Source organism: Dunckerocampus dactyliophorus, chromosome 5 (genome assembly GCF_027744805.1).
Source record: "Dunckerocampus dactyliophorus isolate RoL2022-P2 chromosome 5, RoL_Ddac_1.1, whole genome shotgun sequence".
Lineage (NCBI taxonomy): Eukaryota > Metazoa > Chordata > Actinopteri > Syngnathiformes > Syngnathidae > Dunckerocampus > Dunckerocampus dactyliophorus.
In genome coordinates, this window is record NC_072823.1 from 14,589,146 (window position 1) to 14,612,963 (window position 23,818).

General features: G+C 40.4%; 3 protein-coding genes across 4 annotated transcripts; all 3 read right to left on the bottom strand.

The window, feature by feature from the left end:
• Positions 1-1,099: 1,099 nt before the first annotated feature.
• On the bottom strand, positions 1,100-5,835 carry morf4l1 (mortality factor 4 like 1). Its single transcript, XM_054776487.1, has 12 exons — positions 5,691-5,835; positions 5,085-5,131; positions 4,944-5,011; positions 4,785-4,871; positions 4,630-4,707; positions 4,492-4,517; positions 3,643-3,737; positions 3,436-3,537; positions 3,257-3,345; positions 2,976-3,148; positions 1,503-1,587; positions 1,100-1,418 (listed from the first exon to the last, which is right to left on the bottom strand). The coding sequence occupies exons 1-12, from the start codon at positions 5,728-5,730 to the stop codon at positions 1,334-1,336; spliced, it is 975 nt and encodes a 324-aa protein (XP_054632462.1). The 5' UTR covers positions 5,731-5,835; the 3' UTR covers positions 1,100-1,333.
• Positions 5,836-6,457: 622 nt separating this feature from the next.
• pias1b (protein inhibitor of activated STAT, 1b) lies at positions 6,458-16,552 on the bottom strand. Its single transcript, XM_054777441.1, has 14 exons — positions 16,514-16,552; positions 14,656-15,088; positions 14,453-14,537; positions 14,311-14,358; positions 13,426-13,516; positions 13,205-13,339; positions 12,981-13,086; positions 10,367-10,440; positions 10,128-10,288; positions 9,913-10,046; positions 9,651-9,828; positions 9,440-9,579; positions 8,355-8,392; positions 6,458-8,276 (listed from the first exon to the last, which is right to left on the bottom strand). The coding sequence occupies exons 1-14, from the start codon at positions 16,535-16,537 to the stop codon at positions 7,944-7,946; spliced, it is 1,980 nt and encodes a 659-aa protein (XP_054633416.1). The 5' UTR covers positions 16,538-16,552; the 3' UTR covers positions 6,458-7,943.
• A 584-nt stretch (positions 16,553-17,136) lies between these two features.
• On the bottom strand, positions 17,137-22,983 carry skor1b (SKI family transcriptional corepressor 1b). Of its 2 annotated transcripts, none has more exons than XM_054777440.1 (8): positions 22,920-22,983; positions 21,000-22,742; positions 20,790-20,883; positions 20,564-20,671; positions 20,404-20,460; positions 19,799-19,873; positions 17,930-18,004; positions 17,137-17,648 (listed from the first exon to the last, which is right to left on the bottom strand). In XM_054777440.1, the coding sequence occupies exons 1-8, from the start codon at positions 22,980-22,982 to the stop codon at positions 17,554-17,556; spliced, it is 2,310 nt and encodes a 769-aa protein (XP_054633415.1). In that variant the 5' UTR covers position 22,983; the 3' UTR covers positions 17,137-17,553. The 2 variants fall into 2 exon arrangements, with proteins under 2 accessions (XP_054633415.1, XP_054633414.1); XM_054777439.1 differs by having other exon boundaries at positions 17,137-17,651.
• Between the last annotated feature and the right edge of the window lie 835 nt (positions 22,984-23,818).

A 23,818-nucleotide genomic window follows, 5' to 3' on the forward strand; every position in this document is an offset into this window, starting at 1 on the left:
GATGCTGGTTTGATGTGCTGCTATGAATCGTTTTGTTTTGTATGCGTGTTTAACATGACGGGGAGTATTTGACGATGAGCTCAAAATTGTAATTCTGACATCTAGTGGCCGCCTGACGTCACAACAACTCAAATAGCCTTAGAAAAGCACATTATGTACAATATCAATTAGATTCACCAGTATAAGAATAAATGCGTTTTTTCTTAGTATAACATAAGAATAATAATATATAATCTAATATATGATGGACTGGTCCTCTTGATAAGGATATGGATTATAAAAGGCTATAAAACATGAAGTGGTACATAATATTGTTGCAGTTGCTGCACGTGGAATTTGTGGGAAACACTGAATAATTTCAATACTTACTGAAAATGTATTACATGATGGAAGTGGGTGTTTCTAATATTTTGGTTACTTAGATTTGGAACAAATTTTACTCTGAGGCAGTAAACAGTACTAGTAGAGAACGTATAACACAACATGTCAAGCGGTCAATTTATTCACATTTCCAAACAATTTTAGCATAGGGAATAATGGAAGTAGAAATAATCTGTTCCAGGGTCAAATTGCTCCTATCATAAAAGCTTTATTAACTACAGCACATGCTGGCTGTTTGTAGCTGGTCGCCCACAAAATCTGTGTTAGCAAGGACAGCGCTCTGGACTTTCTTGCTGCACCAACTACCACAAATCAGCTTGAAAATAAATTTGAGTGGGATTTCTGCCAACATGTTTTTTCTCTCTCTTACTGGCAACAGCAGACCATGACATGTTGAATGTAACTCATCAGAGATGATGTTAAATGGTTTATGATGCTCATCAGACTGGGGTCAAGTGATGTTAAATTAACAAACAGCTCAGAAGAGCCAAAGTGATTAAATGTGTCACTCTCCACACTGCTTTAGGATTCTCACTCCACTGACATTTTGCTTTTTAGGAAAAACATAACATTCCGATTATAGCAAAATGTGAAAACCATTCAGGCTCATTTCACTCTTTTGTGAAAGATTTAAGCACTTAAGTGTTACAACAAGTTAAAGTCAGAATAACCTAGCGCAGTCTTTCACTGAAGTGTCATAAAGCACAGCAAAGATGCATGAAGAACATGGAGAACTTTTATTAGAAAATGATGAATACATCTGAACAACAAAAATAAAGAACTAAAATGTGAAATGTTGAAGTTCCTTGTCGAAAGAACAATCACACAAACTAAAAAGGTGGTATTGGAAAAAACGTACCAATACAAGGACAGTGCACTTTCCAAATGAAAGAAACGTTTCCGGTGTTAGTGTGACGACTTGGTCCGAGACTTCCTTGATGATCCTCAAATCTCAAACGGCCTTGCGGTGGTACTCAGGCGGGGCAACCTCATAGTCACTGGCGCTGAAGAGCGCAGCAGAGTTCTTGACAAGATACCTGGACAAAGTCACACTTGTCAATTGACTGACGTGCTAATACATCTTAAAAAACAAAAACAAAAAAAAACGTGTGGATGCTTACTTGAGGAAGTCTTGCAGGTAAGTGAGCAGGAGTGCCAGGCTCTTCTCATCCAAGGGAGTGTAAGCCAGCATGGCTCCAATACGCACTTGTAAGATCAAGGAGGCAAATGTTTACTGGGGGTGGGGTGGGGGGATGTGATCTTTGACCTGCTCTACAACACCTCTTCTCTCTTCTATACTTAGCCGTTCAAGGAGGGAAAAAAAAAAAAGAGTCCTGAACTGTCGCCTACTTGCGAAGTGATGTCCCGATCCGATCTTCAGGATCGGGATCGGTTGCTGATTCGCTGTATATTGAAGATTGGATAATATCGGCTTCTGCCACGAGATCGGGCCAATCCGGTTGCCGTATAACGTTCGTAGCTGTGGGCCACACTCCAACATGGTAAAACGCAACACCACCATGCAGACATGTCCGCAGTGTACCGTGGTCAAGTTAGCTTCACATTGGACGTTGGATACTTGGCTCCGTAGCTACAGCGGTAGTTCCCCCTCACTGTGCCCGGACTGCTGTGTCATTGTGCTGGGAGAATCGCTCGGGATGTGCAGCTGTAACCGCTAGTTGTTTATACTAGGGACCGTCAATAAATTACGGAGTTTGTTAAAAAAAAAAAAGGCATATTCTAAATCACACCACAAATTGATCTACTGTACAAGCATATCGGAGTGTCATATGATTAGTCCTGCCCCAAAAGTATTTTGCGCATCCATTTTTCCCAATTTCATCATTTATTGGATGGACTTTTATTGGATTAGGGACCTGACTCACAGAGTTTTGTTACAAAAGCCAAACAATAAACAATATTGTTGGTCATGCTGTGTAATAAAAAAGTAAATTCAGCAATACTTTGGTTGCATTCTTTTTAATACTTGGAAGAGTTTCTAGTGGATTGAGATCTGGGGACTTTGAGGCCATTTGAGCACAGTGAACTCATTGTCATGGTCAGGCAACTGATTAGAGATTATTGGAGCTTTGTGGAATGGGATTTTATCCTGCTGGAAGTAATATTCCACGAACATTATCCTAAATTGTTGGTGCAAGATAGGATGGATCCATGTACAGTGGTCCCTCCTTCAGAGTGGTTAACTGGTTCCAGACACAACCGTGATAAGTGAATTTTCGTATTTATAGGATTTCCTTATTTATATTTTCATACTTGGAGCACAGAAAACCTGTTTCTGAGCTAAATACATTTTTTAACAGGTTTTAGCCCTCTAGACATGAAATAACATCCCTATAGTCACAATAACACGCAACCCCACAAAGTCATGGATTTTTGGCATTTTTTTTTCCCTTAGTTTTTTTTCCCCTCAAAAAATAGGTAATTTTTTTCCCGCAGACAAGTTGAATTCACCCCAAGTCTGTAATAATTAATAAATATGTGATAATAAAGTTTAAAATGAACAGAATTATAGTCCATACGGTACATCACACAACTGGTGACAGCTAACACAATTTTGTGTAAGAGAGTTTTACCAAAGAGCCTGAGCAAGTGGGGGGCGCCGTATATCTGTGACATGGATGTATCTGGATGGTTGGCCAGGATGTCTGCGTATTGCGGCCTCTCAAATTTGTACAGCAGTTGCGTCCCCAGCATGACGTTGAAATATTCCCGCACACCGGCGACAACTTCGCTCACAGCAAACTCCCTGAGCAAGGAACATAAAATTGTGAGACTTCAGACAGCAACAACTACAAAACAACAATTGTTGGTTGTATTTCTATATATAAAATAAGTAACAAAAAGGGTACGTTACTTGCTGTCAGAGGTTCCTCTTGATTTCTTGTAGTTTGCATAATCGTCAAGAACAGTATCAACGTTCTTCTTGGCAGGCAAGTGGAAAAGCTGAAGAGAGAAAACTAACACGTTGGTGATACTTGTATGGGAAATGTCATGTTGCACAAAACTGGACTTTAGTGAGAATACACTACTAACTTGTTTTTGCCGTGTTATCAGATCCCAATCATCTACAAGCCAAGGTTTCAGCTCCTCAGGGATTTTGACTTTAACTTCCACTCTGTTTATGAAGGTCTCCTCCTGTCCAAACATAATCACATTACAACAGATATGCCACAACACTTTTATATTCTCACTGCATTTTTCCCCCCACACAGAAACTGAATGAAATATTAGAGAACTTACACTTTCAACAGTTGGGTCAACACGAGCCCTCTTCTTTCGGGGAGGGTGGGTTGGGTCTCCTCCTCCTGAACTTGGTCCTTCCCCTGGACCAGGAGCTACCACACACACACACACACAAAACATTTAACTCGCACTGACATCAAACACATTAATGCCCCTAAACAACTATCAATCAACTTGGAATTCAACCAAAATTCACCTTTAATGTAAAAAAAATCCAGAGCTCAAACCGTTATCACGCAAAACGACGTCTGCATATCTCGTCAGACTTAAGTTGAGTATCTACGTTTTGCTTCTTTGGGGTTTTTTTTGTGTTTGTGTGATGATGATTAACGTAAAGCAGGAAATGGAAGTTATTGTGATGAAGCAACAAAAGTGGCTCACTAAATGAACTTGCCAAATGATATAATTAAAAAATGCAACACTGACTGCAAAGTCATCTGTGTTTAGTCTTAATGGGAAGAGCCTCACCTCCCACTACACATCTGTCATGCGTCACCCAAGTCAATGGAAAGCATGATTCTTTTTAACAGCGGTTAACAATCGTTTTCATGTTTTTACACTTGTTTACCAGTTAATAGTGTTTAAATGTTTTGTCTTAAAACACACCTATACAGTTAATAAATACTTTTTGATGTTAACAGTTTGACTTTGGAACAGACTATTTGAATCTCAGTATCATTTCAGAAAATGAAGTTGCAGAATGAACAAATCACAGATCGCCAGGTGTCCCGTGACAAATTGTGTTTGATGTTAGGGATTCCACTGTACAAGCAGGTCAATCACGTCATGTTACATTTTTCAATTACAGTACAAATCAATTATTTTAAATATCAAGCAGGTACTCACTTTTTTGTTTGTTCTTTTTGGTTTTTCTGCAACAGAGCATCACAAATGAAGGTTATTTACATCATCAACTATTCAGCTGATCCATCTATATTTAGCAGGAGAGCCTGTGAATGTTCCTACAGTCAATGTTGCACTCACATGTCGTTCTTTTGTGCAGTGGCAGGTATTTTCTTATTCGGCGCAGCCCCCCTCATTCTTCCTTCAACATAATGGTCTCTGGGATGAGAAAGATGTGTATATTTTTAGGTCTGTTATGTGGTGTTAACCGTTGAGGTTCAAATTTATACACATACTGGTTGGCCTTCTGAAGCTCTTTCTGTTTCTGCAGATTGCTGTCCACATACTTCAGCACTCGGCTCTCAGGAACCCATTCGTCCCAACTAGAACATTAACAAAATGCATAGAGGCATTTGCGTTTATCCAAAGTACGAATGTTACCCCGACTAACTTACTTTTTATTCCACCCGCTATAATGAATGAAGTACTTGATTTGTTTCTCCTTGATGTTGATCTTAACACACTGCAGAGAGACATGACTGGTTGTTAAAACCACCAACACTTAAGAGAGGCAAGGTGAGAAGGTGGTATCTTACCTTAGCTTCGTAAAGCAATGGCCCATGAAAACACAGCACTCTTTCACCTGCACACAATGTTCATTAACAGGTTAGCATTGCAGGAAACATGAATAAATCCCAATACAACACGTAACAGACAGCTGTGGTAGTAATACATTACTTATTTTAAAATATTGAATGCGCACATTATTAACTACAAATGGTGCTAACGTTGCAGTGCATTACTTCTTCCGGCAACATTTACCTCATATTTTAACAAACGAACCATATAAATGAACTAAACTGAATGTTTGTGCACACCACAACCAAACTTGACTATACTATATAGTCAGGCTAGGCTAACTATTAGCTAGTAGGGGGGCGGGTGGTAAGAAATTGCAAGAAAAAAAATTTTGTGATTCACTTATTTTATCTATGACATTAAGATAATGTTACCGCTACAGTGCACAGCAAAACGAAATCAAATGTAACCCAGTTAATTAAAAACAAGAAGACCCGCTCTGTGTTCATAGCAACAACAATGCATGCTAACAGCTTGCTAGCTAATATTTCAGCTCCAGTCCATCGACTTTGGCGCTAACCGTCATCGCTGTTCTATCAGAGCAGATGCAGCTATTATAGTACCTTCTTGAAATTTAGGTTTCGGGTCCTGTTTCGGCGCCATTCACGGATTAAACGATCAAAATAGGGGAAAAATCGCCAGCTCCCATTCCAATCTGAAACGGTGCCGCTCACTTATAGACGTCATCACCGACGTGGTGACGTCATTAAAAGCGACCAAGCAGAGCGCAAGGAAGCTTTCCGAAAAAAGTCGTCAGACGGATTGCTAGCATTTTGTGAAACACATTTGTCTTTGTAATCGTGTGCGTATTTGTTGTACATAAAATTCATTTTACAAATAATCTTATAAGTACTCAAACGTGGTGGAATTTCCTTTGTTGTTGTGCAAAATGTCTTAAGAATAACCTACCTAATGTATCCCTAAATGACTGACAGCTTTTGAAAATAACTTAAATAAAACTGGTGATTGTGTCATGGATAATTCGTATTTTAATTTAATTTAATTAATGTTTTAACACTAATAAATGAACCGTATAGCCACATTGTGGGGGGAACTTTAAAGATTTAGACAAAAAAATATAGTTGCAATCAAAATTATCATCATCGTTGCAAATTCTTTTTTTCTTGCAATATTTATAAAATTGCAGTAGTTAGAAATAAACCAACTAAAGAAAAGCAATTTTAATAGTTTAACTTACTTAAAAAATGTTAATCTACTGAAGGTTTGTATTTTTGGAAACAATATGTAATTTACAATGGGGTTGTATCATTTTTGAGTGCAATTGTATGTCCCAACAATTAACTGTCCATAACACACACATTTTCCTCTGTTTAATTCTTATAAATATCAAACAGCACAGTAGACCTTTTAGCGGTTCAAAATGCTCAAAGCCTCTATGGAGTTATTGACATCATCTGAACAGAAAAACTGTTCATCCGGACAGAAAAACTGAAAATATTACAATGCATGTCAAGCAACAATGACATTTTTTAAATAGCAATATATAATTACAAAAGAAATATCACATACAATGACAGCAATGCATATCCACAAATCAAACAAATGCTGAAAATATATGATAATAATAAATAATGGTAATTGTAAGCGTAAGTCATTTAAAAAAAGGGGGGGGACGTGGTTTGGGGGTCCATGATGACTTCAATAGTTTTCTTCTGGGCTAAAATATGTGGTAAAGATCAAGGTGTCACAATTAGCTTGTAATTTGATGCTAAAAAACCCACAAAATAACAAATAGACTGCAAGCCCCATGGCCTCACAGAGTGGAAGTACAGCCATTAAACAGGAGAGTTTTGCACAGACATGCAAACTCCTCTCCAAGCGTTTACTGGTGAATGCTTCACTTGTATGCAGAGCCAGGATGGAGAAACATGCAGAAAAACTGAACATCATCATGTGTGACATCTATTTGTTAAATGAGATTTCAAATACATCTGAAATGTAACCAGAAAATAGCCTTCCATCTTTGCTGACATTATGTAAAATATAGCAAAACCTTTAAAAGAGAAGAGAAACAGTAATTTGTCATGTGATGCTCACTGGACCATTCATTAACACACTGAGGAAGAATCTTCCTACAATACTGATTACATATACTTAGCTTTAATTGTATGCTATTCAAGAATTGATCCGATCTAAAAAGGCAAGCAAGAGGAAAGTGATGACAATAGAAGGATCTGCTTTGCATTTCTAGTGGCAATTCAGAGGCATAGGGAATGCTTCTTAAAAAAAAAAAAACAGTATACATCCAACATAACTTACATCATAAATAAGTCCTTAAAAATGTGACCACAGCATGAATGTCTTAAGAGAAAACCTACAGTGATGGCCAACGGCCAGACCTTTCTGCTGTCGAGACATCTTTTTACAGAAGCTGTGCAATTTGGATTCTTCCTTTGCTGTGACTTGCCTTGCGAACATCTGTGACAATGCCCATGATGCTAAATATCATGTTCCATAAGGTCACCTCATGAGGGTTCTGTGCACATATTATAATGAACTAATGCCATTGACATGAAATATCCAAACAAAACAGTAAAAACCAAGTACAAAAGGTACAATATAATCAAGGACCACATGAAGAGGTGTGAAAAAGTCTTCAGTATTCACAGAAAATATTAACTGAAGTAAGTCAGCGGACAGTAGCGTCCTAAGTTTATATACACATGATAAGTAAATTGAAAATAGATTTTCCTCTCTGTACATAGTACTGTATTCTTTCATCTCCCTCTTCCGTATTTACAGTCATCTTCCTTCCTCCTCAACGTCTCCCTTGTGCATCAGTTTTTGGACACAATCTAATCAAGAGAAATTACGTCAGATATGGAGCCATAAATGGCCGCCGCAGCTTCCACCGAGGACCTAGACAGTCCCGAGACGGTGTGGCTGTCTCTATCTCGCTCCCTGTCTTTGTCCCGGTCCCTCAGACTGCTGGAAGACACCAAACTGCTGGTGCTGCCGCTGTTACTGCCGCCATTGGTGGCTGCTAGCGTGCTGCTGCAAGGGGTGCCTGGTGGCTCCCGCAACATGGGAGAAGAGCCATAGGGGAGGAAGCGGTTGAGGAGCAGGTCTGGGTCCTCCGAGGCTGAGGCTGATGCGGCCGCCGCAGCAGCCATTACCATGTTGTAATGCTAACAGAGCAGAGTAGAACACACAGAAGTCATTGTGATCTTTAACATATATACAGTGTGTTGTCATAATTAATGTACCTGATTGTCGCCTTGGAGGAAGGAGAAGAAATTTAGATCTGGGAAAAAAAGCATTTATGTGATTTATGAACAAACACAAGAGTAACATTGTTTTAATTAGATAACGTTTTCTGTGGATGTAATCACATTTCCTTTCTTAAATAAAAGTGGAACCTATAAAGCTGTACAAATCTAATGTCTGACAAAAACACATGACGTCACACAATGTCTGCAAAGCACACAAAAACCTCAGCTCAGCAAGAACATAGGATTCCAAAAGCAGCAGCCTTATCAAGGGAAGAGTAGAGGAAGACTCTTCCCCTGTTACATACAATTACATGAAAACCTTTAACACTCTATGAAAAACTTGAGGACTCTAAGACTACGCTGTTAACTATTAACAGGAGTTAACTTTTGGCACACTTGAGTAACAAGAATGTTAAGAAACAAAATGTTGCAGGGGCATCTGCGGCGTGACCTTTGCATTAGCTCTTGCTCATGTTAAGGCTGAGTGTTTTATTGTTCAATATAAACAGTGGTTTTTGACACTTGTATGACAGCTAAGAAGGTTACTTAAAACACTGCCTGTGCAGTTAATAAAAGGCTTCACAGGGAAAACCTTGGTTAGCGTCATTCATTCATTTGCGTCATCCGTTCCAGAAGGTCCTCTAACCAAATCAATGCTTCCCATCATAAATAATGTATATTCAATTAATCCGCTACAGAAAGCCAAAAATGTCAAGCTCTGCCGGAGGGTTTGGAGGGGACGGAGCCAACCGGCGTCACTTACGCTGGCTCAAGAAGCCATAATTCAACCTTTAGTTAGCAAAGAACTAGCGTCAACTGCATAGACGGGCGACAGAGCTGACGTCCAGTTCCTGTTTCTGTGCTAAAAATTCATTAGGAACACAACTGGACCGACAGCGTATTAATAATACGACAACACGTGCTCCATATTGTATGCTAACCGGAAAATTTACGCAAGCCAAGGCAGTTTTGGCATAACTTTTAAACATTAAAAAAATAAAATAAAATTTGACCATGATATTCATAACAACAAACCACTGTGTGACAAAGTGTGCTTTAGAAAATGGTGCAGGGCCTACCTGGCAGCTCACTAGCTGAGTGATAAAAGTGCCGGTAGTCCTGAATAAGTGGTGGCGGAGGAGGAATATAGCTAGTCTCTAAGGGAGGCATGCTGGGAGCTCTGGTCACCGGTGACGCCTGGCTGTGAAGGTTCAGTACTCTGCGTGGAAAAAACAATTTTTCATCCAGTTTGAGGAAGAAACTCAGTGGCTTGTTGTGTTGCAGACTTACCCCTTGGTTGGAGGTGGAGAGATAGGTGACAGTGATGGACAGGCCCTTTTCGGAGGCGGCTCTTCGTCAAGCTCATCGTCGGAAGAGCTGTCCAGCGTCAGGTCAATCACATCGACTTTCTTACTGTTCTCAATGGACGACCCTCGTTTTTGCTCATGGCTTTCTGTTTTAGGCACATCTGTGCATGGAGATGTGGCAAAGTCACTCTGCGTTCACACATAACAAAGGAGACCACACAGGATTGGATAACTGAAGCCCATACCACTGTCGACTCCATAGTAGGAGGCTGACACCTCCTGCACCTCCTTTTTTGACCTCATGGGCGCCCAGCTTCCATCTTCTTTGAACTGTATTTCATCACAGTCAGTACAGCTGTTCAAGATTTCCATAAACAACCTAAAAAAAAACAGCGGCAAATGACATTCCCATACAGTCCGACAGTGAAGTGCCAATCAACAGCTGACAAACTGTGCTCACCCATCAATAATTAGGTGCTCATAGGGTGCCTTCTTGTCACACACTGGACATACCCATGTGGGCTTTTTCTCATTCATTTGGATATAAAGTGTAGCATCAAAGCACTGGAGGTGGGAGCACGTCAACGCTCGGCAAGCGATTGTCAGCCTCATTTTTCCAAGCTTTAAAAGAAAAAAAGATATGGCAACGAGTGCTTCTCATTGAGAGGGAATTATATTGATTAGAGTCGCAAAACCTACAGGACAAAGGAGAGACACGCGTAGACTGGTGGTGGCAATCTCGCTCTCTGGATCAGCTGTCAATTTCTCTTTGACTGCAAAAAAAGACAAAGATCAGAATTGTGTGCAAAACAAAGAGCATCCTGTTGTGTTTGTTCACTCAACCACAGCGAGTACCAGGCATTTATAAGGGAAAAGGGATTCAATTTAGGAGGCAGGTATTTCTAAACATGTATTTCTATAATACTATGTATTTTTTAAAACATTGTTTTCGAATAATCAATGACACCCATTATATAACACCGTAATATATATTACAAAAAATAAAAATATTATAAACATATTGTTTAGTTAATCTACCAATAAGATTTAAACCACCACCCTTTTTGTTAATTTAGAAATGACATTTCCCGTGAACGTGGTAATGATTGTAGCTATTTTAGTTTGGGTTTTTTTGCAGAAACACGCATTACATCGTTGTGCCTGCAATTTCTCATCTGCTTTCTGTATCGCATGCGGAGATGAGCGATCGCATTAATTAAATGACATGTCTTTGTTTTGGCTTTGAGGACTAGTATGGAGTCACATTCTAGAGCTTTCTACGCATGGGCTGGTATGAGATTCTTACCGTATGATGACCTTGGCAAAAATAGCATGGTTTGACGGTTTCACAGTATTATAAATACAGCTCTAAAATGTGTTGTTTTGAATTTTTTTTTTTTTTTAAAAAAGAGGAAAAAAAAAATTATGTGTTGAACAGTCATATGAAAGAAGTGGAGCATATGTATTTAAAATGAGTAACAAAAAAATAAATCATAAACAAAATGCAGTTCTTAATGCAGTCTACGGTTTCTTACCAAAACAAAAAACAAAAAAAACTAAGCAGAATGCAAATAAATGCAATCACTGACTCAATTGGTGGCTCAAAAAAGGTCACAACATAAATAATTTTTAAAAACTGTAAAACGAGTATCCGTTACGGATAATGCATTTCTGCCGAGTACGAGCATGAAACGAGTACAGCTCATTATTTGGAATCATGATGAAGGAAAATCCTCACTGGATAGCTACTTACGTATTCACTCTTCACGCTCTATGATTGGCCAGTCAAACACAGCCACTGCCCCTCGCTAGACAAACTCCCTGCCGTCAGAGAGCAGAAACGCGGTGCATTTGACAAGACAGAGTTGAAAACGGCTCATGTCGCGTCGGTCACTACCTTCACTCCAGTCGGGTTTCCCTCAGCTCAGCTCGTATCTAAAGTTACTTGGTAAACTTGTTTTGTTATGTACGTGGTGCATTTCACAAGACAGAGCTGTACAAGGCTCGTGTTGCGTCGGTCACTGCCGGTCCTTTTTTTTTTTCCTCTCGTCTGCTTGCTTCTAATTTGGCTGGTGATATAAAGTCAGTTGGAAAACTTTGCTCGTAGTTCTGAACGAACTGCTTTTGAGAAAACAACAGTGAACAAGGCTGACAGATTATTTCCCTGGTTGCCATCACTAACTTCACACAGATCATTAAAAAAATAATTAAATAACAAAGTATTACAGATCACATACACAGTTCACACATAGTTGAATAATAAACAATAAATATAGCAACTTCTGATCAATACATGTCAATTTCAGACTTAAAATAATGTACCGATTTAAGCCCCACCCATTTCCACTTAAACCATGCCCACTTCCGGTTTATGCCTCGCCCACTCCGAGTAGATACGGATATAGATAATTTAGGTGGATGAACAGATAGATACAGATACAGCTGTACTCGCTCATCATTAGTCAATACGTGCTTGTTTACACTACAAGCAATTAAACGATGACAATTACGACATATTAGGTTATGATATTCACGTTAACATGTCGAAAATGTACTTAAATAGTGTTATGTACTTACACATTAGGGCGATAGCTGCAAAGCCATGTGAAATACACACTAAATCCACACGCTTTGGGATGCAAAACTCTACGAGGGCACGTTTTGTCACACCGGCGCCACTTAATGCCAACGCGGCGGTTAAGTCGCTGACATTTGGCAAAACAGCTAATTCCCGTGGTTTCAGCACACCGAAGCCCAGTTTCAACTGCAAGGAATAACACAGGACACGCTGGATCTCTACTTTCTCTCATACCGTAGGACGGTATGATGGACTACTTTATCAGTTTTGAAACCGTGACATTTTCAGACCGTATACCTTGAAAACGGTAACCGGCCCATGCCCTGTGCTTTCTATTATGAAAGTTTGTGAGATGTCACAGTGGAGTAGCAATTGCAAGACAGTTGGCTAGGCGGCGTACTCCACGTTGTTTTATCGGTGTATCAATTATCAGCTCAATCTCCCCAACGCACCCACACAACCAACCAAGCCCAGACCATGGGGTCAAATCTATGAATGAAAAGAGTGACAACAACTTTTGTTTTTCTAGGATGACATTTTTAGGAGCTGGTATGTGCATGTGCTGGATTAATGTGGTAAAAGTCAAACAAACAGAATAATTGGCTAAATTTGTGTTTGCAGCAGTGGAGAAGAATCTTTCTGCATCAACACAACGAAGAGTCAGTGTCAATATGAAGATAATCCTAATCCATTGTTCTGCCACCCATGCTGAGTATTTGCAACAAACAAACTTACTCAGAGCTCTTGAGTGGTCTGGATTTCTGATTCCTCTAGCTCGTAGCCTTTGCAACAACACTGCAGACGACTGTTGCATTACCAAATAAACAGCCATGGAAAAACTCTGACAAGAGAGACATGAACAAGAGGTCATGCTGAGGTGACTCATATCCTCCTCAAAACATCTGCTTCAATAAATTGCTTCAAAAAGGGTGTTCCATTCTGTTGTTCTATTTCCTTACCCTTCCAATTTCTGAAGTCCATGACACAACAATTGTGTTGGGGACTGTAGTGGACAGTCGCACAAGGGAGGTTATGTTTATGGGGCGACTCGGTCTTTTTGGTTCAACTCCATTTTTGGTGGGAGGAAGATATCCCTGGGGGAGGGGGCATTATATTTTTTACTCTATGTCCCAGTCACAAATTTAAAACACAGTCTGTTGATGAATGTGTCTGAACTCACAGGGAGATTGCAGGGTTTTCCATTCACCTTCACACACAGATTTGGAGGGAAATGGTCATCCTGGGGACAGCTCGTCTCTGATAAACAAAACCTAATAGGATCGAAAAGACGTTACATGGTTAGGCTACAGAAATACTATTACGGAAAATGGAAAGTAGGTAGCATGTACACAAAAAAAATCAAAAGCAGAGAAAAAGCAACCAGTGTCACCAAGAGGATGTGGTCTTTCTACCGCTTCAAACTCAGGTGGACTTTTGTTGTGGTGAGAAAACGATTTAAGCGGCAAATTAACAAAATCAGGTTTTACTTTAAAAAGCTTAATGGTGGCTTAACGACAAGTAGCCAACAGCTATACTGAACTGATCTACGGTTTACCGTGTATGTAGTTAGCATGTCTGAAAGGATCATGTATTTCTCGATGCATAAAAGTGGATATTTAGCTGAAGACATCCCCTTAAAGCTCACTTGGCTAGGTGCTAGTGAACTATAGCCTGGCTGGCTGTCCCTATAATTTCTGAAGTTATACACAAATGCCAGTTTTGCTTCATACAGTATGTGTGTTTATGTTTATGAATGTATGTACAGTATGTGTCACACACTACTTCATATACAAACCCTTCTTCCTGTTCACATTCTTGCGAACAATAAGAGAGGAGAGTAATCTTGTGTGGTTTACTGTGATGCATTATGGTTCGCTTGCTATTTCCATGTAACGGACCAAGTTAACAAACACATCAACTGATTCCAGAAAAAGCAAACGAAATACACCATAAGCCTGCCATTCAACAACTACTTTTTCCACAATCAGATCTCTGAAAGACAAACGGATCTTCCTTTCTAACAAAATACACCTTAAATGTTTGGCATAAAAATACTTGATTGTACCTTAATTGGACTTGAACAGCAAAGTCACACTTGGTCCCAGATATGTCCCTAAAAAAAAAAGAAAAGAAAAACAGAAAGACTTTAACATTAGACTCATTCTATCATGCTCGCCTTACATTGACAAGAGAGTTGTCTCACTTACATGGAGCTGCTAATCTGTTGAACTTGTAGTGGTGTTAATGCAAAGGCATAACAAGCTTCCTGGAATCGCTGGCTGTTGTCGGAGGCTATATTAAACAAAAAAGACGGCACTCACAACAGTGGAAACATACTGACATCTCTAAGCTCAAATCCCTGTCAAGTCATAATAAACATTATTTTCCAAGTGGGAGGTGGTGGACTCACTCAGACTGGTGGGCTTAATGAGCTCATCGAGCACATCGTAGAATGGCAATCTCTGCAGCTTGACGTCGGGGTGAACGGGGTGCAGTGACGAGGGCAGGTGAGGCAGACTGAGCTCATGCTTAGGCCCAAGCAGTGAAACAGGCAACAGAGGCGAGGGCGAACCATGGCTGTCAAAACCAAGTTGCGCGAGGCCTGCGGGAAGGCTGGAGGCAGAATGGACGCCGGGCAATGCGAGGTCCACTGGCGAAACCATTTTGGTGGGGAAGCGCCGTCTGTAGAGCTCTTTAATCTTCATCTGCATGGCAGGACTGCAACCAGCCTTTACTAGATGGAGAGCTTTGGTCAAAAGTTCATGTTTGCGCCCGTGCTTGTTTCGTCCGGCAAACCCCAGCAAGACTTGGAGCTCCGAAACTCGAAGGCTCATTACCATTTGCTAGTAAAAAAATAAAGAGGTCAAGAGGTTAGCACACTGTTACACTTTATCTTAAGCTTACTGCAAGAAACCAGTTACTCCTGTCCTTGACATTTAATGTGTAAGAAACATAATGAACACTTATGGCTTTTCTCTGCTGCAGTGGAATTGCAGTACAAGCAACTTTCTTTTGCAGATTATTCATTATTCACACACTTTGAATTGTCCAGAAATATAGAAAGATGTTTTTCTTAGCGATGAATCCACTAGCCATTAAGCACAGCAGCATGTGGTGAATGATAACATACCTTGTTTTACAATTGTAAGCTTAAACTGGACATAAGCCTTTAGCAATGGTGTTTGGAAACATAAAATCTGACTGTTAAGGTTAGGGTAAAATCACACACTTCTGAGTAAACATATGTAAACATATTCTGCATAACAGAAAAGGTGACCTTTATCTATGCTTAAAAGTCATTTGGTACCACATAAAGGATACAAACGAAATAATCTTAATGATTCAAATATGGAGTGCATTTGGCCGTGATGACCTTGCCTGATCACTTCAAAGTAGTTAATTCCTAATACTTAAATCCAAGGACCTCTCTGTGTTAATCAGCGTGTACAATTAGCAATCTAGTAACAATCTAATGAACAAACAGTAAGATGACTCGCGTGTTACATTCACGTAATATCAAGACAACTGCAACAGTGCATCTGTAAACGCACTAACGGTCCTAACAGCAGACAGTATATTCGAAAATAGCGCGGTGTCAACAATACACATCGTAACTTAACCAAGGAATTTGTAATACATGCAATGCAACAAACAGTGAAGTGACAAGAGACGACGTAGATAAGACACTGGCTAACCTAGCTAGCTGACTGATGGCGGGCTAATTACTAAAATGTCAACGCTTTCAACGCTGTCTGACTTTATGAGCCAACTGTGCCACAGAGTTTGAATGGTGATCATTTCCCGTCAAAATTCAACTAAATTAGTCAGAAATAAGACTACCTACACATAAGGTGCTACTGGCTTCCAGGGAGTAGACAGATCCCGTTTTTATAAGCTATAGCAGTTCACCCGCTTATCTTTAAGTAATGTCAGTTGGCACAGGCCAATGTGGGGCTGCGTTGAAGATATTAACATTCATGTGGTCTCAATTTAAGATTAGAGACGAGATTAGTCTCTAATTGCAGGAGAGCAGTACAGCAGAAGCTGCCTAACGGGTCGTCGGCAACAATAACAAAGCTAATGCTAGTAGGCTAGCCAGCCAGCTATCAGTTTGTCTGCTGCCTGTCACTTCACTTGTAGTATTGTGTGCTATAACAAAAGCACCATTCGGTACTTGAGTGTCCAGAGATATTATATCCGTTATTCCGAATTCAAATCTGACAGTGAGAAGCGCCTATTTGTCAACCTAGTGGAGGGGCTAGCTTTACCTTCAGTTCCGTACTGTCCGCCATCTTGTGACATTGTGTGCGCAGGCGCAACAGCCATCCTCAGGGGACAAGAGGATCAGTAATGTGGTTCGCTTCCTCACAGCAGACAACAGGGGGCGTAGTTGCTCCGTTTAAAGTGACTAACGTACACAGCAAACTAACGCTCTATTAAACTCTGAAGTCTACATTTGCATCACCTTCTAATGATTAAATTCGCATTTAATGCCTGCCATGGCTTTAATATGAGACGCAGACAGCATTGTAGGCTTCAGTATCACGTTTACATTGTAGCAGATGTGGTCAGTAATTATGTGTGGGTTCATAAAAGTTGAGTTTAGCATGCATCTATTTTGTTTTAAAGGTGCCAGTTGTGGCAAGAATGGCATTTCAATATGGTTTAACTTATAAATGCAGATTTCGTTTTTTTTTTTAGAAAAAAAAGTCGTTAAAAAAAATCTTACTGCATTTGGCAATTGACTGTCTCGACAATTTGTGTTATTGCAGTCCAAAAACAAACCCATATTGTTGATATGTAATTAGCCAGGCTTGTTTGATAAAATGATTTATTTATGTGAAATGTAACCAAATATCACATGAACAAATGTAATAGGATTTGTGCCATACAAGAGAAAGCCAATAAGGTCATCAAAAAACATTTACAATTAGATTTACGTATTTGTGTGGTTTCACTCATTTAAAGTGCATGATAGGCTATTCGAAATGAAGTCAGAATAAAGAATTAACGGAATATTACCTGCAATCACAAGAGTGAAAGATTTTGAAACTGCCTTTAACAGAAATAACCACCGCTAATAGCTATTACAAGATACACACATTGCAATTGCACGTTGCCACAAATAATAAATATCAATGGTTTCAAACGAAATGCTGAATATTACATTACATTTTAATAATAAATATTACAACCAATCAATAAATATTACAACTAATTACAGGGGAGGGGGGGATAAGTCTGTTCCTCGCACATTGGAGTGGGGAGGATTTTTTTTTTTCCCGGAGGTTCCACATTAGGCGAGTGTTCACGGTGGAAGTAGAGGAGACTTGAAGGTACACGACCCAGTGCAGTGACGAGGGGTTAACATCTTGCAGGAGAAATGGTGCAACGCGTCGTGAGCTTCTGAGGAAAAGCGGAGCAAACCATCATGCCCGTGCAATATCATGGTGTAAAATATCATACTATTTGTTCATGTAATAACAATGATGATAATAATGTTATCATTTTAATTCATGTTATTATTTTAATTATTAAATCAATGATATATATAATTTTCATTATATCATCATCATCATCATTTTATAACAAAAAGTGTGAATGCAAACACAATATGAAAGTATTTTGCCAAGTGTTGCTCGGTCAACAAGTTAGTGGCACTTCAGTTATTTTATTTTTCTCACCTCTAACAATATGTAACTGCTGTACCATCTCCTCCCTGTAGGACAGCTCTCTCTTCATCTGATCTTGGAAGTTATCTGAAGAGGGAAACAGGCACAGGCACCGATTTCAATGCAGACCAAAAAAACAAAAAAAAATCTCTGACAAAATAAATACATTTGAGATTTAAGATTTTTTTTGCAGCTGCACCGATCGCTATTGATCCTCAAACTGTACCACTGGTGGTAGGTGGCCCTAATGTAGTGATACCCAGGAATACCAGAATTTTGAGGTATTGCTTGGTGTAAAAGGTTTGAGGGCCATTGTGCTTGGTGAAGCCACAGAGAACAGTAATTTGACAAAAATGAATAAATAAAATATTAAAAGCAATAGTAGGATCAATTCTCAGAATAATGAAGAAAAAATACATTACAAGTTATATGAGATTCATTGGTAAAGTTTAAAGGTGTATTTGAGTGTGCTAAAAGGCCATTGTTTGTGCATGCTTTGTGTTTAACTCATTCACATACTTGCAATGAACACACAAGAAGGAAATGGCCGAAGGCACAGGTGTCCAAAGGTTAACATTCTTAACAATGTTAGTGACAAATGTAATTATTTGTTTGAGGGAATTTTGTAACGTTTTCTGCTTAAAAAAAAAAAAAAATAAAATACTTTTTTTGGTGTGCCTATCCTCATTCGTAATGTTCCGATGTAGGCTGTGTTTAATCTTTTTCGACAAAAAAAAAACAAAACATGTTGTCCACACAAGGCCCCTAGGCCACATTTTGAACACCCTTGTTTTAATGAGCGTGATAGTGCATGTTGCAAAAGAGCACTTTTATACTGTATGAATTTTCTTACAGTGTTACTTTTCCGCAAATATAAATGTATCACTTTCTGCTATACTGCACAAAGGTGAGACATGTAAAAGCCTACAACAGGTGCTGAAAAAAACATCAATGACCACTCAAACTGTACAGGAGCTGGATGATGTGCTACTAGAGGCCTCAGGGGTCTAGAGTTTTCAAATCATAACATAACATACTATTGAGTGCCCTTTTGATCCACTGAATGCTTCTTTATTCATCCGTTTCTCATTGAAAAAACTGCTCTTGCCAAGTGCAAAGAAGTGATAAGCATTTGAGAACACTGAGGTCATGCAGAAGTTACTGGAAGCTAAAATGAAAGAGATATCCTCTTGTTAATGATGCACTCTCTGGGTATGAAAACACTTACAGTAACTGTCCAATTTTACGTTGACACTGACTGGGCACTTTGTAAGGGATATCTGCACCATCCAATGACTTTCAATATAAGAGCGCTACCACATATTGTTTCTTTACAAAGATAAAAATGTTGAGTTTTGAGCGGTATTATTATGGTTGTAGAACAGTTCTGCATATGACATTACTGTCTCACGGGGCTAAATAAGGTAACCAAAATATGAACTCAGTAAGTACAGCCGCCACAAACTACAACCACAATAACAAACATATTTATCTCCTCTTACCATTATTATTTTGGCTCTCAAGCATGCATTTGTAATATGTCAACTATTGAATACCAGTGCAGAACACAGTTCACATAAAATAAAACGAATATATTATTTGAATATTGTGAGATAATAGAGTACATACATTCGTGTTCAAAAACGTTGTATTTGTTGTGTTTCTTTAAATGTGCCCTTTATGAGGTCAGTGCTCCAGAGAGCCCACATGCATGTTTGTCACTGCTAAGGTCCACAAAGCTGTTGTAAAGGTCATGTTGGAGCTTGAATTACAAACATGTAAAAGGGGGCATATTGAAAACCAATAATCACAGCTGATCAGCAATAAATAAATATTTATAAATATTATAGTACGTCACTATGCCAGATTTTGGGGGCTCACCTTTTAAATGTTGAAATTCACGTTCCAGCTTTTTCCTCAGCTCAACCTGCTCTAAGAGCTGCTTCTGTAGTTCCTCTAAAAACACAAAAATAAACGGTATATGTAAAGCTATAGGAGGTTTCTTAAATATTTTTAATAATCTCGTTTATCTTAGAACAGTTCGTGTTACTGTAGCTACACTGGAAGTAATAAATAATAATCTCCCATAGTATTTTTTTTAATATTTCACATCTCAAAAAAAAAAACATCGAATGACTATTTAATGAGGTACATCTTTTGTCATCATAAGGAGTTGCAGAATTTGACTGCAAATTGCATATACATGTTTTAGCTACTGGACAAAACCAGGAGCCAAAAATGTATTTGGTTTGCTGAAACGAAATTTCAAAAACCAGCGATGTCATTGAATATGCTTATCAATCAAGTCATATTTAAATACAAGTATAGAGCAATACAATTTAAAATAAATAGAAATAAACTAAAAAGAAAAAATAAATGCAATCATAATTCACTGTGTATATCCAGTATTATGAAATATATACATTAATAACGAAAATAATCAAATAATCAAATGTTGCAATGATAATTGTATATAATATTAATACCTTTTGCCAAAGCCTGTATGTTTCTTTGTGCTTGCAGAGCTCTCTCTGCGTCTTCATCTGCATAAACACAAAAATACATTTTAATTGCCTATTTTAGAAAACAAGATATAGTATCATATTCTTGATATTACTGGAAAATCATTCTCTCTGGTGAACGTACCGTCATCGTTCAGCTCTCGTTGGTTTTCTTCGCTGCTTTGTTCACTAAAAGATTTGGTTTCCACCTCCTCCACCGTGGAAGACGGCTCCTCTTTACTTGCAACCTCATCTTGCAATAAAAAAACATTTTAATGTCAGCCCACTCTTCATTTGATTACATTTGTATTATTTTGACAATTGATTATAATTGTAGAACTATATGAATGAATTGGAGGTATATGTCTGACCATGTGTTGTAATCCCTGCAGGCTGGTAGCTTGCGGGTCTGAAATGATACGGACTGCTCCTTTGTTGCAGCTCGCTTCTGTCCTGTGTGTACACCTATACAAGAAAAAAACAATGCATTTTATGAATTCAGTGCATTATTAGTAAAGTATTCATGCTGTTTAATTTCATTTTTGCACCATGTTTAGTTTGACACGGTGTGTGTGACTTACTTGGCTGAAAGTTGCAGCAGCAATGTGGGTCTCTGCTAACTGTTTGCTCTGCACTTCTCTGTCACAGGACTGGGCGTCCACGCGTGGCCCCACTTTCTGGGACTCAAGCAGAGTCGTCTCCCGTTGTGCCTCCTTGCAGTCTGAATCATTCGATGACACACTGTGGGTGAGCCCGGGAGGAGAACGGGGACACATCAAGGACAGGGGCCTGCAGTCATCCTCGTCCTCTGGTGTTTTGTTGGTCTCCACGTCCACGTCGGCTTCGCCGTCGCTGTCCACGCACGGAGACATTGAACGGTAGCTGGAGCTCTCGCTTAAAAAGTCAGGTGATAAGTAACCGGTGCGAGTGTATGCGCCTCGGTTGCCGTATAACTTGGCGATGCAGTCCGCGTCTTTAACGACGGGCCGGAAGGCAGACACGTAGCTGACCTTCCGTGGGGGTAAGGTGTTCCCTTCCAAGGGCCTCCCCTCATCCCCGGACTTGTCGTCCTCGTTCCGCGTGGACTGCGTGCTGGAGCACCGCTCATTCTCGGCTATGCTGTCTTTGGACGTGTTGGTGCTCCGGTCGCTGGGCTCGGAAATGTCCACGTCTGTGTGTCTATGAAGAGGCAGCAGCTCGGGTGGAGGTTTGTGTGGGCTCTGGGTGTAAGGAGGCATCGGCAGAGAACCTGCAGCGGGCCAGAAGACGGGAAAAGAAGGGTAGCCGCTGTCCTTGGTACCAGGCCACAGGACCCCCGGGAGGCCGGCCTTGCTTTGCTCGCCGAGGATGTTGTCGTCTTTCTTCGGGCAGAGGCCAAACGCTGGGAAGCCGTACGGGTGAGGGAAGAGAGGAGGCGGGATTTTTTGCAGCATGCCAAAGCCTTTACTTGGGACAGGGATGACCGGGTAGCTGCGTGGGCCCATGCTGACCCTGTTCTCCTCACAGCTGAGGATCTTTGCAGGTATATCAGGGGACTGTCGGTGAAGACTTGGACCGTGGGACTTTAGAGGTGAGCTAGATTCTGACCCTGCGCCTGGCATCGTCCTCTTGCGGCTGCCCCCATTGAACATGGCCTTCACGTCCTCCCACGCGTGTAAAATATCAGTCTGGCTGCTTTTCTCTGATAATTTAAGGTGCCTCCTCCAGGAGTTGAAGTTAGCAGCGTCTGGCTGCGTGTACTTTGACTCCGGAGTGCGGTGGGAATGGAATATAAACTTATTTGGGGAGAAATACATGTTGCAATACGAACACTTAATACACTTGGCCCTGGAGCTGTTGTACCTGGCCGGGATGAAGCTGCCCCGACTCCCCCACGCACACTCGTGGGTCACATCGAAGGCGAAATTCTCCGGCAATTTGGGAGGCGAGTGAGCTCCCAAAAACGACTTGCAAAGTCTCTCGGCCTCGCGTTTAGTGATCATACCGCACCTCCTGGAGGAGATGGGCATGGCGCCGGCCCGGCGGAGGATCTCCAGCTGGACTGGAGTGCACTGCACACAGGTGATGCCCAGTGCAACTCGTCGGTTGTGGATCTCGTTGTAGCTGTAGTTCTTCAACAAGGTGTTGGATATCTGCGCCAGACAAAGCCTCTCCTGGCCATCTATCACCAGGGACACGATGGGTATTCCGTACAGCACCGTCTCTCCGACCTGGTTGGGCTTCAGGTTGTTGGAGCTCGGGTAAGAAAGTTCTTGTTTGGAGCCCGGCGAGGAGCTGGAGTCTCGGCCCGCTGGAATGGGTTCCATGTTGTGGGAGAATGGAGGCTGCACATACATGTATGGGTTGGTAAGTTGAATAGAGTACATGTTGTAAAATATTACATGTTGTAATACATAATCAATGCATATCCTTTAACATTCACATCATGCACGTCACTGCAAAAATAAAGTTATCTAATATTGTATTTTGCTTAGTATCCGTACAAGCTATAGTATAGTCACCTTCAGTGTTGGTGCAGCTCCCCTCCGTCGTGCAGCCGTGATGGAGAGACAGGAGGAGTGCATGTGTCGGAGGCTGCTGGGATGTTTGCTTTAGCGATGGGACGCCGTGCACCGCCTTCCTCCCTCCCTCACTCCCACCCACCCACCGTAGCTGAGAGCCTGGTTTGTGTTGCAACACAAGTGTGTTGCACTGCTCCCCCCCTTCAACGTACGCACGTCTTCTCGAGGGGCAGCAACTCATGGTAAGGCATTCCCATCCACGCATTAAAGACAGACTCACGGCAGATTAATGCATAGTGCAGGACTTGTGTACTGCTTTAGATGCCCTCTAAAGAGAAAACAATAATTATTAAAAAAAAAAAATGTCACTCACATAAAAAAAACGAACACAGCATGGGCTCATTGTTGTGTGCATGCAGGGCCTCAGTCATGTGTTGTGTTCCCACGGAGTCACACTGCATCTTTCTCTAGCTCTCTCGCTCACACACACACACACACACACACACACACACACACATTGTGACAACAAGCAGGTGCTCTGAGGATCACCGCTACACTTTCATATCATCCCCCAAGTTGAAAGAAAACACACACACATCAACTATCAGATATGAGAAACGATGCAATGGCAGCCTGCCAAAAGCGACAACATCCATTTAACTGTTTAAAGTCAATAAAGCTCTGGGTTAATCATTTTCATTTTGGCCCACGCGTGACGCCGGTCACTAGTGTAATATTGATGAAGCAGGTAACACGACACGTTGCTATGGGACCTCCAGTGGGTCAGAACTGTGCAGCAATAATGGCAATATGCTAAAAACAGACACTTAATTCAATACTAGAGCGAGATTCACCATGTAATTATATGGCACTTGAATATAACAATAAAAAATAATAAC